This window comes from Myxocyprinus asiaticus, chromosome 14, assembly GCF_019703515.2.
Source record: "Myxocyprinus asiaticus isolate MX2 ecotype Aquarium Trade chromosome 14, UBuf_Myxa_2, whole genome shotgun sequence".
NCBI lineage: Eukaryota > Metazoa > Chordata > Actinopteri > Cypriniformes > Catostomidae > Myxocyprinus > Myxocyprinus asiaticus.
In genome coordinates this window covers 29,252,349-29,268,548 of record NC_059357.1, presented here as the reverse complement: position 1 = coordinate 29,268,548, position 16,200 = coordinate 29,252,349, and the positions used below count along the sequence as shown (strand labels likewise).

Below are 16,200 nucleotides of genomic sequence, written 5' to 3'. Positions count from 1 at the left end.
GGTGCGTGGTAAGTTGTGCATGGATTGCGAAGAGTAGCATGAGCCTCCACATGCTGGGAGTCTCCGTGGTGTCATGCACAATGAGCCACGTGATAAGATGCGTGGATTGACGGTCTCAGAAGCGGGGGCAACTGAGACTTGTCCTCCACCACCCAGATTGAGTCGAGTAACCGCGCCACCACAAGGACCTACTAAGTAGTGGGAACTGGGCATTCCAAATTGGGGAGAAAAGGGGATAAAATAAAAATACTAATTAAAAAAGAAAGTCTACATTCAACATGTAAAAATTATTTATCTAGCTTTTAAGTAAATATTTATGATTGTTTGTTATTTTTACAATATGTCATCATGTATTAATCCTTAAGTACAAAACCTTGTCATATTTATTTGCTAATTTGTGTAAATTTCACTGGTAAATAAAATAAGTACATTTTACTTAACTTTTCAAAGCTGGTGGTCCCTGCATGCGCTGGGCTTAAATTTTATTGGACTGTTTCACTGTTTGCACGTTTATTTACACCATTTTTATTTTCTACTCAAAAATTACCTGTTCATGATAAAAAAAAGAATCTGTTTATTGTTACCATCATGGTGTTTTGTGCACCAAGTGTTGAGGTCTGCATGCGCAGCTCTGTATCTTGTTTCTATTGTCAATAATGCAAGGTGATGTTGTCTTATAGACTACAAAGTATGCATTCAGCTTCCCTATGGCTTCTGTATGTCATGTTATTAATGAATAAACATATATTTGTCAGGAAAATTCTAAATGTGACATGTTCTAATAAAATGTTTATTCAAATTTTACTAAGTTTAAGAACCATGTATATCATAGTTGTAAGTAAAAATTACTGAATTTACTAAAGTTTTTAAGTTAAATATACTCACTTTATTCAATATTATGTCATAAAGTTAAGTAGATTTTACTTTTATACGATTTTGCAAAAACTTGCAGAATAAAATTAAGTAAATCTTACTAGTAATGTTTTTCAGTGTAATGTTAAAAATGAAAAATTATATTAATATAGAATATAACGGTATGCTTATATTCTGTATGCTAGAAGTGCATACCACTCCAGAGCATTTCTAACGCTAAAGATTAAGGAGTAACATGTTCTCCTACTCCACTGATTTAATAAGTGTGACCTTTGTATCCAGGCAACATGAGGAGACAGAATGCTGCAGCATGCTCTCCACCTAACATGATTAGACCTTGCTATAACATGCCAAGTAATGTAACCTCTACAACCAAGGTGGGTCTTTATCCTTGCCTATACATACAATATGTACATTCACATATACAGTATTATGTAAATAGCCAAGATAAAAAATTACTACATTTTCTACATCCACAAATACATTCTATGGTCATAGTGAGGCTAGAATTGTAATCTATATGCAGCAGAGACTCACCAGGTTCTGAAAGGGCCAGCACCCCTTTGTCTGAGATATCTTTAACATGACAGTCCTCTTCCTCCAGCTGGTAGCTCTCAAAACTGAAGCTCATCACCACATTGCCCTCTGGGGTCTGACCAGGGGTGGTCTGTTTACGCCTCTCTGCTCCTTTTGAACCCATAGTCCCTCTCTTGGACTGGGAACTCTTACAATTAGGCCTCCTTTAACAGAGTCAGTGTGCTCTATAATATGATGTACTCTGTGAGAGGAATTATATTATTATTTACTTCATATATAAAAAGTACGATAAACATGAACAGTTTCACTGTAAAAGTAGTGGTCGACCAATATATATACATATATATATATATATATATATATATATATATATACACACACACACACACACACACACACACACACAATTGACAACTACACCTCTCTCTCCACTGCTCCACCCGAGAGTCCTCCAGAAACGCCAGATATCCGCCTAACTTCCCCACAAACAAGTCCAATTTCCCCAGTTTTCTAAATGACCCTTCTTTAAAAGCCACCACTCTCCCCATCTCCGAGCACCACTCCTGAAATGAGGGTGCTCCAGTCGACCTCCATCCCCTTAAAACTATCTGTCTGGCAATCATGACACTGGTTAGGACACAACTGATGTGTCTATTCTCTACATCGATGACCGCCCCATCGCCCAAAATATAGAGTCTGGGGCAAAATGAAACCCGAGTGCCCAATACCTCACACACAAAACTCTGAACCTTTAACCAAAATTCTTGGATCTTAACACCCCCCCAAAAGACATGGGTTGTGTCTCCATCCTCTGATTGGCATCGCCAGCAGGTGGTGTATCTTTAAGATCAAGCCTATACAATCTAGAGGGGGTCCAATAGAATCGATGTAAAATACTGAATTGCATAAGGCGCACCCTTGCATCTCTAGATGCAGACTTGATGTTTTTTAGAATCCTAGCCCACACCCCTCCTCCAAGAGCAAGTTTAAATCTTTCTCTCATAATCTCTTGATAGAAGTTAAAGCTCCGTCCCCCAGACTCTGAATTAGCAGGGAGTAATACACTGATGCCTCGTGACCTTTTCTAAAAGCAGTAATCATCCCTCCCAAAGTGTCTGCCGCTCTAGGGGGGTGTATGCTACTCCCAAAAATAGTACAGAGCAGGTTACGCAGCTGTAAATACCTAAAGAACTGAGAATCTGGGAATCCCAAAATGTTGAACCAAATTTAAAAAGGATCTCATCACTCCGCTCTCATATAGGTCACCAAGTGTAGTAACCCCCCTCACAATTCACTCTGACCAGCAGAAAGGGGACTTATTAATACATAATTTTGAGTTCAGCCATATGCCCGAGGCAACATTTAAATAAATGTCCGAATTAAACACTCTGGACACTTTTGTCCATACAGAGTGCAAATGCGAGATAACGGGGTGTAACTTAACTTCTCTGATTAGTTTGATAGAAAGGCTTTGCAATGGCGAAATAGGGGCAAGAACTTCCTGTTCAATACAAAACCAGGGAGGGGCTCTCTCGGGTGGATGCGACCAATGAGCCAAATGTCTGAGACCGAACACATAATAATAAAACAAAATCTTGGGTAGGCCTAGCCCACTTTTGTCAATTGGCCTATACAGCTTACTGAAATGCAATCTGGGATGTTTACCATTCCAAATGAAGGACTTCGCTATGGTATCAAATGGCTTGAAATAAGAGAGGGGGACATCTATAGTGAAAGACTGTAGCAGGTAGTTGAATTTTGGAATACAATTAATTTTAATAACATTAACCTTCCCAATCATCGATAAATGTAATGAAGCCCACCTGCCCACATCACTCGAAAAACTTTTTATTAAATTAACTCAAATAAATCACACAAATTTGCTGGGAATAAAATACCCAATTACTTAATGCCCTGTTTGGGCCACTGAAAGGCGCCCGGTTCAAAAGCCGTTACCGGGCAGTACGCTGTCAGAGCCAAAGCTTCGGATTTAGACCAATTAACTCTGTATCCTGAGAATTTAGAAAAGGAATTAATAATTCTGTGCAGGCATACATAGATCTAGTAGGGTCAGAGACGAATAATAAAATATCATCTGTGTAAAGCAAAAGCTTATGCGCCACACCTCCCGCCATCACCCCTGGAAAATCATCCTCCTTTCTTATTGCGGCTGCTAATGGTTCCAGGGCAAGACAGAACAATAATGGGGAAAGAGGACAACCCTGCCGGGTGCCCCTATCCAGAGTAAAGCAACCTGAAATTAATCCATTTGTTTGTACCGCCGCTACCGGGTGTCTATAAAGTAACTTAATCCATCCAATAAAAGTATTCCCAAACCCGTACATTTCCAGAATCTTAAAAAGTTAATCCCATTCTACCATATCAAACGCCTTTTTGGCATCAAGTGAGAGGGCAGCGACCGGAGTCTGATCATTCGCCACTGACCACATGATATTGATGAAATGCCTAATGTTATCAGAAGAGCTATGGCTCCGAATAAACCCCACCTGATCTACGTGTATAAGAGGTGTCATAACTTAATCGGTTAGCCAAAATTTGACAATAATTTAACATCTAGCTGGATCAGGGAAATTGGACGGTAACTCTTACACTCGCTTGGATCTTTGTCCTTTTTAAGAATCAGAATGATCCGGGCTTGCATCATGGTTGGCTTTCCATTCTTTAATGATTCCATATAAACTTCTAGCAAAATTGGAGCCAATTCTGTAGCATAAGATCTAAAAAAAACTCAGCGGCAAAGCCATCTGGTCCTGGAGACTTGCTAAGCTCCTCCAAGTTTATCTCAGAATCAAGAGAATTGTTATGCTCATTCGCCAGTTTAGGGAGTTCTAATGGTTCCATAAAGTTTCTAATATCTTCATCAGCAGATGAAGACGTGGACCTATAGAGATCAAGATAGAATTCTTTAAAAGCATTAATATCAATGGATGTGGAGTGGTGGTGGCGTAGTGGACTAACGCACTGAACTGGTAAGCAAAAGGTTGTTGGTTCAATCCCCACAGCCACCACCATTGTGTCCTTGAGCAAGGCACTTAACTCCAGGTTGCTCCAGGGGGATTGTCCCTGTAATAAGGGCACTGTAAGTCGCTTTGGATAAAAGCATCTGCCAAATGCATAAATGTAAATATTTCACCACCATCAGATTTCACTGAGGGAATGGTAGAAAAAGACTCTCTCTGTTTTATAATTCTAGCCAGAAGTTTTCCTGCTTTGTCTCCCAAGTCAAAGTATGACTGTCTTGCCCTGAATAGCCAAAACTCCACCTTCCGCGACAAAAGTTTTACATCTGTATTTCAATCGGGTCAATTCTCTGAGGCCAGCAGACAACATTTGGCGCTTCAGCTCTGCCTCTGCAATTTTAATATTCCCTTCCAACAAAAGTTCACGTGCTTTGGATTTTTTGGTAAATGGGGCATACTGTATGATCCGGCCCCTAAGAACCGCTTTAAGTGCCTCCCAAGCCACACCCACAGAGGACACTGAGGACCAGTTGTTCTCCATATAAACACTGATTTCAGCCTTTAACATTGGAATTCAGGATTTTGCAAAAGGGATATATTAAAGGTGCTATATGTAAGATTAACAATAAACGTTTGAAATGGGTACTTCAGTCCAAACTCAAAATATTGGCCCCAGACTCGAAGCTCATGCATGTTGCCAGAATACTGACTGAATACTGAAAAATTTTGCCAACTCAGCATCCGTTTTAAAGGATTTCTGGGCTTTAAGCCATCTCCATCTTCCAAAGGCATCTCCAATATTTATCCTTGTTTTACTGCGCCTCTGGTCATGGTGGTATTCAGATGGATGGCGAGGCTTTTTAGGTCAGGTGGAATCTGTTATCTCTGATCCAGTTCGTTTGCTGGCTTCCATGGCTGCAGCATGCAGTGTTGTTTTCCTGAAAACATGTTCAAATCTGGCAACCTGGCGGTGTCGAAATACTATTGGTGAGTGGGTAGTGGGCGGGATCACACAGGCCAAAACATAAACAGAAATTCTGGCCTGGAATGGAAACTTCAAAGCAGAATATACTGGCTGTAGCATTGTTATCGGAAAAGCCAGTATTTCAACTTAGCATGTTTCCTAATTCTCTAATGACATATTATGGTCATTTGATGATTTAGTACAGTAAAAATATTATATATAGCACATTTAAAGCGCCAACTATATGATTACCTCTAAACTCATCATGGTGTGATCTCAGACTAAAATGTCTCCAACTGAGCAATCAACAACAGATGAAATGAGGGACTTAGATATATACATATATATATATAAATAAATCTATTCTAGAATAAATCTTATGGACTGATGAAAAACAATTTATAGTCCCTACTAGATGGGTTCAAAAGTCTCCAAATATTTGTAAGACCGAGATTTTTACACATTCTGTGAAGCGTCAATGTTGCTCTAGGGGGCTTGCACACTTTTGCTTCAGTATGATCAAGGACTGAGTCCATCAAAAGATTAAAGTCTCCTCCCAATATTATATCATGAGGGATGCCAGCGGTTTGCAACATCTCTTCAAGATCTATAAAAAAGCCCTGTTCATCAACGTTAGGTGCGTAAATATTAGCCTAAATAAGACTTTGCCCCTGAATTTCTGCTAAAACAATACTCTTCCTAATTTATCTTTAATCTGTTTGAGATATTTGAATTGCAGATGCTTACTTAGTGTAATGACTCCCCTGCTCTTACTTGAGCCAGCACTAAGGAAAAAATGTCCACCCCATATCTTCCCAAATTTTTCAGCTTCCTGCGGGGAAAGATGCATTTCTTAAGAAACACTAAATCATATTTCTTACGTTTCAGAAGAGAAATAGCCTTCCTTCTTTTTATGGGGTGCCCCAACCCATTCACATTCCACATGGAGAGAGACAATCCACTCAAATTAACATTTGACATTTTGACATATTAGAAAAAATAGATTGTGTGTCAAAACTAGAATTATAAAGACCACATTCCAACAATAGTGCAACAATCAAACCCCGAACTTCCCCCTGTGACAACTTTGCCATCGGATTGCTCAAGTCCGGTGTTTCAATGCAAATTTTGTGAGACAGAATTACATAACCTATATAATCTATAAAGCAAACTCCAGCCAATAGGCAGAATAAACACAATGAATGTGTAGATCAGGGTTCCTCAATAGGCGGCCTGCTGTTTGGCCCACGCCAAAGGCCTGTTCACACCAAATCTGTGTCGATTTTGCGAGATGAACCTCCGAAAAAACACACAGAGTCCGTGAAAAAGAAAAACCAAAAACAATTTCACCCTCATACAGTAGGCGGCGTTGTTGCTGTTCTACAAAAATGTTCTCCTGCGCTGCCCAGCTGTGAATGCTAGATGAACGCTGTTAAGGCATTTATTTACCTATTTTGGCATAACTGTTTCATTATGTTTTTTCCATGGTGTTGACGCATGTTGCATAAATATCATCCTGTTTATATTTGAACATGTATTTTGCTACGAGTAAACGGACTCCCGAACCCAACTACTCTTTTTATAATGTCTGGATTAATGCCTGGATAATATAACACAAGGTTCTGTGATACAAATACACATGCACAATAGTGCACATTAAGAATAACATGTATAGTACAGTATAAAAATAAGAAATCACTGGCTCATGGTCCATGGAGAATGTGGAGATCCAGATTGTTCATTAAAATTTTTCATTTTTCATTGTTTCATTCAGTTTTTATTATTTCACTTTTTTCAACAGGCAAAGTTGTGTAGTTTTGTTTTTCTTTATACATAATTGTTTGAATAAATACAACAGACTACTAATACTGAGAAAACGACAGGATATTTAGGTCACGACTCTTAACAAAAACAATCAAAATAACAATAGTAATAATAATAATAATAATAACAGCAGCAGCAGCACAAACACTTTTTCATAACATCGAGGGCAGTGGCCCTTGGCTTTGTATTGTTGACAGAATATGGCCCTTAGTGAAAACTAATTGGGGAACCCTGGTGTAGATCCATCCACATAGCTGTCCCAAAGGTGTGTTCCTCCACAAAACAAACTCCAGCCGCTAGCGGAACCAGCAAAGCAAAAAAAAACATATAAAATATTTTTTTTTATAAATAAATGAATTAAATTTATATATATTTAATAATATTTTAAAAAAGGCCGTTCAGTTTCCTCGGACAGTCAAACGAATGTTCAGTGAGCCAGCCCATTCGGCTGTTACATGAGTGCAACAAATGACCTAATCACTCCAATGTCTTTGCAAGAAATACTCCACAAAACAAACGCCAACCAACAGGAGGCATAAGCACAAAGAACATGCAGATTCATCCACAATACTGTCCTGAAGGAGTGTTACTTCACAAAACAAACTCCAGTCGCTAGGCAGAACCAGCATAAAAAGAAACGAAAAAGGCACCCAGTTTCCTCGGACGGTCAAGTGAATGTTCAGTGAGTCAGGCTCACTTGGCTGCAACGTGAGTGGGTCATTGACAAATAAGCTTGTCCGAGGTGTTAAAATTTAGAAATCTTGTTTAAAACATGTGTCAAGTTCGCAGAAATGTAATCTTTGACCAAATTGGCTATATTTTTTAAAACATATATTGCATTTTATAAAAATAAAAAAATCATGGCTTTTAAAATGTCATGTGGTGTAACTATCAAATGTATTAAAATATTTTCTTTGCACCTTGAAAAGTGTACACTACTTAATCATTAATTTAGGAGGTCACATGACGCCATGCAAGATTTAGCTTTGCTAAATTTTTAATTATTTTCATGTTATAATCTGGTGAATTTTGATACACCCAGTTACACATTTGCTCTTTGATGCAAAACATAGCAAAGAAGTCAGAATCCTCAGGCTCTGGAGAAATTAAAAGACACTTACGTGTTCAGGATGAAAGACAGGCCTACAGACCGGGGACTCGATTTGGATGGCGCGGCGGGAGAGGAGATCCAGCATCAGTTGTCCAACATGTTGGTGATGATGACGAAAGTTCTTGATGACTTGGAGGATCTCGCTGTAATACATCGATTGATTATGGCGATGGAAACAAAATTCTCTGAGTTAGTTACAAGAGTGACTGATGTTGAAAAACGAATAGATTTTTTGAATCTTCGGAGAGGGAATTAACCGCTAATCTGCCCGCGACCAAAGTTGATCTGGAACGTATTCTTGAAAAGCTTGCAGATCTTGAGAATAGAAGCCGCAGGAATAACGTTCAAATTGTTGGAATTCCTGAGCATGAGGAGGGCAGAGATATGGTGAAATTCCTAGACGAGCTTTTCCCGAGCCTCCTCGACATAACAGGCCACAAGTTGGAAATCGAGCGAGCTCACAGAGACCCTGCTCACAGATCTGCTGAGGGAGAAAGGCCCCGATCGATTCTGGCCAGATTTCTGAGATCATCCGATAAAGATCTTGTGTTGCACCAGGCGAGGAGCAAAGGGAAGCTTTCTTGGAAGAACCATAATGTTTTCTTGTTCCCGGACTTTGCGAGTTCGACAAGAGAGAAACGCGATCGGTTCAAGGAATGTAAGAAACTCTTACATCAGAAAAAGATCTCGTTTGCTCTGATGTTTCCGGCCAAACTGAGAATAGAAACGAAAAACGGTCGCAAAGTATTTACATGTCCAAATCAGGCAATGTCTTTTATTGAATCAATGTCTGAGTAAACCATTGGATGTTTCTCATGTGAGTGGGCCGACTCGCTGTACTTCCTCTTGAGGAAGCTGGGTGTCATTTTGGTTTCTTTTTACGTTTTGCGTTGGCTCCGCCTAGCGGCCAGAGCTTGTTTTGTGAATAACAGTTTTCCTTAAAGAAATTTTGCATTGAAGTTCCCGGCAAGTTTGAGAGTGGACACTACGGATGACCGCAAAATATCTACATGCTCACACAAAGGATGCCTTTTATAAAGTTGACGGATTGTGTAAGTCATGGTATATACATTTATGCGGCCTCCGAGTGAATTGACTTGACCATCCGGGGAACCGGGATGCCGGTTTTGTTTCTTTTTGTATTGGCTCCGCCTAGCGGCTGGAGCTTGTTCTATTGAATAACACTCCTTTGGAACAGCTGTGGATTAATCTGTTCATTCTTCGTGCTTATTCCTCCTGCTGGCTGTAGTTTGTTTTGTTGAGTTTTTTTTACGGGACATTGGAATGAATACACCATCCGTTGAACTCATAACAGCTGGCTCGCTGAACATTCATTTGTCTGTTCGAGGAATCTGAACGGTTTTATATCAGCTGGAATTTGTTTTGTGGAAGATCACACCTTTGAGAAAGTTCTGTGGATGAATCTACATATTTTTTGTGTTCATTCTTCCTGTTTGCTGGGTTTATTTTACAAAGTATTTTCTGTTATGTCATTTTGCCTCACAAATTGGTAAATGAACATCTACAATTAAAATTTCTCAAACAGACTAAAGATAAATTAGGAAGAGTAATTATTGTTTTAACTGAAATTCAAGGACAAAGGTTGATTTTGGCTAATATTTACGCACCTAACGCTGATCAGGGCTTTTTTATAGATCTTGAAGGGATGTTGCTAGCCGCTGGCACCCCTCATGATATAATATTGGGAGGAGACTTTAATCCTTTGATGGACTCAGTCCTTGATCATAGTGAAGCAAAAGTGTGCAAGCCGCCTAGAGCATTGACGCTTCACAGGATGTGTAAAAATCTTGGTCTTGCAGAAATTTGGAGACATTTGAACCCATCTGGTAGGGACTATACATTTTTTTCAACAGTCCATAACAAATATTCTAGAATAGATTTTTTTTTTTTTGATATGCAAAGCCCTCATTTCATCTGTTGTCGATTGCTCATTCATCAAAAAATCCAAAGCACAAGAACTTATGGAGTTGGAAGGAAATATTAAAAGTGCCGAGGTAGAGCTGAAGCGCCGTATGTCAGCTGATGGCCTCAGAGAATTGACCCAATTGAAATATAGATATAATATTATTTTGTCGCGGAAAGTGGAGTTTTGGTTATTCAGGGCAAGACAGTCATACTTTGAGTCAGGTGACAAAGCAGGGAAGCTTTTGGCTAGATATATAAAGCAGAGAGAGTCTTTTTCTACCATTCCCTCAGTGAAATCTGCTGGTGATGAAATTTTTACTTCAGCCATTGATATTAATAATGCCTTTAAAGAATTCTATCTTGATCTCTATAGTTCCACGTCTTCGTCTACTGATGAAGATATTAGAAACTTTGTGGAACCATTAGATCTTCCTAAACTGACGACTGAGCAAAAAAAACTCTCTTGATTCTGAGATAACCTTGGAGGAGCTTGACAAGGTAATTAAGTCCCTACCTACTGGCAAAACTCCGGGGCCAGATGGTTTTGCTGCATAATTTTTTAGATCCTATGCTACAGAACTGGCTCCACTTTTGTTAGAAGTTTATACTGAATCATTAAAGAAGGGAAAACTTCCTCCAACCATGACACAAGCCCGGATCAGTCGGATTCTTAAAAAGGACAAAGATCCAAGCGAGTGTAAAAGTTACCGTCCAATTTCCCTGATCCAACTAGATGTAAAAATATTGTCAAACATTTTGGCTAATCGATTAAGTTATGCCATCACTTATACATATAGATCAGGTGGGATTTATTTGGGGCCGCAGCTCTTCTGATAACATCAGGCGTCTCATCAATATCATGTGGTCAGTAGCGAATGATCGTTCTCCGATCACTGCCATCTCACTTGATGCTGAAAAGGCGTTTGATATGGTAGATTTTGGAAATGTATGGGTTCAGGAGTACATTTATTGGTTGGATTAAGTTACTTTATAGACATCCTGTAGCAGCGGTACAAACAAATGGATTAATTTCAGGTTGCTTTACTCTGGATTGGGGCACCCAGCAGGGTTGCCCTCTTTCCCCATTATTGTTCTGTCTTGCCCTGGAACCATTAGCAGTCACGATAAGAAAGGAGGATGATTTTACAGGGGTGGTGGCGGGAGGTGTGCCGCATAAGCTTCTGCTTTACGCAGATGATATTTTATTATTTGTCTCTGAACCTACTAGATCTATGCCTTGCCTCCACAGAATTATTAATTCCTTTTCCAAGTTCTCAGTTTTGATTTAATAAAAATGTTAATTTAAAAAAAAAAAAAAATCATTAATTAAAAAAAAAAAAAAAAATTCAAACACATTTTTCAAGATAAAAAATATTTTTTCAAATTTGATGAATTTTTGAGTCAAGAATATCAAGACGTTTTGTCAGGGTTACACCATATGACCTGAACAAAATATGCCTTTTCTTAAATATGTCAAAATATCGGATATCTTTTTGACACTTCACTCTATGGTAAGAACACTACTAAAGGTGTTATTTTCTATTTTATGGTTTTATTCAACATAAACAACAATATGGCTACCTAAATGTGGTTACACCTCATGACTGATTTGGTGGATTACCGTTTTTCAAATATTAATCATATTTTAAAACTAATTTTTGTTTTCAAGATTATACTGCACTACTCATGCCAACATTTCTTTTTAAGAATTTTAGCTTTTTTCTTTTTTTTTTTTTAACTGTCTCTGGACGGTTACACCACATGCCATTTTTTACTTTAAGCCCCAGAAAAATTATCGAAATGACATTAAACTCAGAAAACTGAAAATATGCTCATCATAGAAGAGGTTTATTCAAGAAATTGTTTTGTGTGAAATGCATTTTGTTTATGAATTTATGTATTTTTTTTTATATAATTTAATAGATCTGGACAAACAAAAACAAAAACAAAACAAAAAAAAACAAAAAAAAAAGAAGAAGAAAAAAAAGAGCGTCAACCACAAAATAACGTACTCAGTCCATTGACTTTATGAAAGACATCGCTTGTTGGGGACATGTCTTCACCATATCCTGACCTTCTCCGGCCTCAGGAATTCCAACAATCCGGACGTTATTCTGCCGACTACTATTTTCCATATCCTCCAACTTTTCCCAGACACGCTCCAAATCTACCATGGCCACTAAACAGCCACATCGTCTTTTTCCAAAGCAGCCTGTATTTCTCCTGAGGTTACCTGTGGGTTTTTCTTTGTATCCTGAACAATTCTTCTGGCAGTTGTCGCCAAAATCTTTCTTGGTCTACCTGACCTTGGCTTGGTATCAGGAGATCCCCGAATTTTCCACTTCTTAATAAGTAATTGATCAGTACTGACTGGCATTTTCAAGGCTTTGGATATATTTTTATATCCTTTTCCATCTTTATAAATTTCCATTATCTTGTTACGCAGGTCTTTTGACAGTTCTTTTCTGCTCCCTGTGGCTCAGTATCTAGCCTGCTCAGTGCATCCATGTGAGAGCTAACAAACTCATTGACTATTTATACATAGATACTAATTGCAATTTAAAAAGCCACAGGTGTGGGAAATTAACCTTTAATTGCCATTTAAACCTGTGTGTGTCACCTTGTGTGTCTGTAACAAGGCCAAACATTCAAGGGTATGTAAACTTTTGATCAGGGCCATTTGGGTGATATCTGTTATCATTATGATTTAAAAAGGAGCCAAACAACTATGTGATGATAAATGGCTTCATATGATCACTATCCTTAAATAAAAGACAGTTTTGTTTGCATGATCAGTCATATTTTCAAAATCAATGACAAAATTTCACAATTTATGCCAGGGTATGAAAACTTTTGAGTACAGCTGTGTGTGTGTGTGTGTGTATACTGTATGTGTATACAATAACAACAATCTAATTAACATATATACGTGACATCCCTAAATGATATACAGTATTTAAAGATGGTTCCAATCTTTTAGTGTTTTCAATTAGCATGATTTTCTGATTCAAACAGTGTCCAACGCATACATTGATATGGATAATTACTTTTGTGCTGATTTAAAGGTCCTTATATTATTCTAGTTCACAGAAATGAAAGGGGTCTGTGATGTCAAATTAGCTCTAGCAACTGAACAGTGTAGTGTAATAAAAGCATGTGAAGAGCAGCCTCAAGCCACTTTATGCTATGTCAGCCATGTTATTTGACATTTCACTTTTAGCTATGCTGTATTCCTTTGTGCAAAGTAATTAACATTCTTTCATATTTACATGATGTACATCATTACAAATATATTGTCTAAGAATATACAGCATCCCTATGTGGTCTAATTTAGGAAGGAATAGCAAACAGATCGACAAAATCTATCTTCTTAATGCAAATCAGGTCTTTCCGGTGAGTGGTGCAAAAATCATAAAACAGAAAATCTCTTTAGACCCACAAGACTGTGTATGAAGATTTTAAAACAAAACATTATTTTGTCATATAATTAAATATCAATATTTTGACATTTATATGAAAAGGCACATTTGGTTCAGGTCATTTGGTGCAACAATGAGAAAACTTCTTGATATTCTTGACTTAAAAATTTGTAAAAAAAAAAATATATTTTTCACCTAGAAACATATGTTTGAAAACGTTTTTGAAATTAATGATTATGTTGTGTACACTCATGTATTCAAGGTGCAAGAAAACTATTTTAATACCTTTTACTTGAAGGTTGCACCACATGACATGTTTAAAGTCATGAAAAAAAAAATAATATATATATATATATATATATTTGTAAAACAAAATTGCTATAAATTTTTTTCAAACAATTTGTAAAAACAACATGAACTCAAAGATTACATGTCTACTAATGACGAATTTTAAACCAGCTTTTTAAAAGATTTCTCATTTTTATCACCTTTATCACTTTTTTGTCAATGACCCTTATATAAATAACCTAATGATCAGCTCCAGTAAGCTCATAAATAATTTTTTTATTATCAATTCTGAATTGATCTGAAATGTTTAATTAAAGAAGCAGGCTACAAGCCATGAGTCGAAATCTAAATGGAATATGAAAACTTCGTATGATACGAAAACATAAACAAACAGCTTGTGTAGCTACTACACAAATTGCTATTAAACTGAATTAGCACAAAACCAAAAACCAGTTGTAAATGTCACCCACGCCTTCTAATTTTATTTCAATTAATTTTTTTTTTTTTTTTTTTTTTTATAGCTACATCCACGGTTAATTCCACCCTGCGAGAAAATGTAGCATAATTTCTGTTTTAGTTATCGGTTGATATTTCTGTTTAGATTCACGTGCGTTGTTACTCTAATAGGACTTGTTATAGTCACACAATCATAAGGCAGAATATATTTCTGTTCTTCATCTCGCAGAGCACATACATAATTATTGAAGAGACGAAACCAACACAGCTCTTTTAAACACCACAAAGACAACAGGTTAAATCTTACCTTTAAAATAATTAGATCTCTCTGTCCTCCCTTGCTCGCATGTTACTCCTTTGAACGACAGCCATATTTTACAGGTAAATAATTTTCATCACAAGTGTTTTGTTTAGATTCTCCGGTGGAAATATCCCTCTCCACTGCGGTGAACTGCCACAGCGAGCCGCTGTCATCCTCCCTCCCACACATCAACAGTCTGTATGCCTACAGCAGTCTGCCAAGACAACTGCTTTCATGATCGTTTTTAAAGGAAACCTGCTCTCCTGTACTTCATGGTCTTAAAGCTAGGATGTGTAATCCAGAAAGGCTAGCGGTTGGCAAGCTAGCTTTGAAAGCATAGAGCCCGCCCTCGCTTCAGAGGTGTCTCAAAGCCACGCCTCCTCTGAATACTTCATTACATTAACAAAATATATCAAAAACAAATCAAACTATGTAATTACCTGTCCAAAAGAAAAGCAGAAACCATGGCGTCATTTCTCAGACCCTCTGAGTCTCGCAGTTGCCTCCACCGTGGAAAAGCAACGCCAATGTTAATTCTGCTTTTAGCACGCTCTTGATCCAAACGTTTTTTCGTTGTAGAAGTTTCTAACACGGTCTTTCTATTCTTGTTTTTACTGGTGGTTCAGGAGGAACATAAGGTAGTTGCGGTTCGCCTTTCATTCTCGCGCTCGCTCTGCACAGCGTCAAGGAACCCGCGCTGATGACGTGTGATTGTCTGCGCCAACAAGTTGCTCGGCGGTATGCAAATATAGATTGACAGACAGGAAGGACATCCTATCATTACATTCGGACCGAATGCAATGATTGGTCGATCATTTTTTAGTCCTGTCCCTTCCACAGAAGATATATATATATATATATATATATATATATATATATATATATATATATATATATATATATATATTTTTTTTTTTTTTTTTTTTTTTTTTTTTATTATTACATTTAGACCACTTAAATTATTGATTGCTATCAGGATGTGAAGAGACTTTCAACCAGTATAGCAATAAAAAAAAATCTGGAAAAGATGCACACCCTAGCTTTAACCTAGAAAAGGCTTCATGTGGCAACACCTTTATTAACATCACTGAATCAGCCTGAATACATTTGACAGGTTACACCAACAAAACTAATTTTAAGGGTTAAATTGCAGGTTACCACTTTTTACAGTGTTCCCTTATTTCCATTTGCCATGAGTTTGCCCGTCGATTATGGATTTTTAACTTATTTACATGCAAAACGAATCAATATGAAACACACTACAGGAACTGGTCATAAATTGTTATTTAGGAATTTTAATATTACAAAATGGCTACATAGGATTCATAGGTTATATAATTGTAATAACGATTGTACAATAATATAATAATGATAATAATTGTAAGATTACACATATTTTACACACATCTTTAAAGGTGATCAGTCTTCTACAAGACCCTAGAACCAATGACCCACACAAATAAAGAGAATGATCATAAAAAAGTCAAATCCTCTTTAGGTGTTTTATAAAGAAAAAAAGA

General features: G+C 37.4%; 1 protein-coding gene across 6 annotated transcripts in view; it reads right to left on the bottom strand.

The window, feature by feature from the left end:
• Positions 1–15,349, bottom strand: part of LOC127452032 (equilibrative nucleoside transporter 4-like) — a 36,343-nt gene extending 20,994 nt beyond the window's left edge. For 2 of the 6 annotated variants that reach the window (XM_051717156.1, XM_051717161.1), the window contains exons 1-3: positions 14,687–15,001; positions 8,301–8,433; positions 1,411–1,651 (exon numbers count right to left, since the gene is read on the bottom strand). In XM_051717156.1, the coding sequence (XP_051573116.1) occupies positions 1,411–1,573 (163 nt within the window). In that variant the 5' untranslated portion in view covers positions 1,574–1,651; positions 8,301–8,433; positions 14,687–15,001. Of the gene's footprint in view, positions 1–1,410; positions 1,652–8,300; positions 8,434–14,686; positions 15,002–15,120 lie in introns of those variants that run through there. The other 4 variants (XM_051717158.1, XM_051717160.1, XM_051717157.1 and 1 more) reach the window with 4 other exon arrangements.
• Between the last annotated feature and the right edge of the window lie 851 nt (positions 15,350–16,200).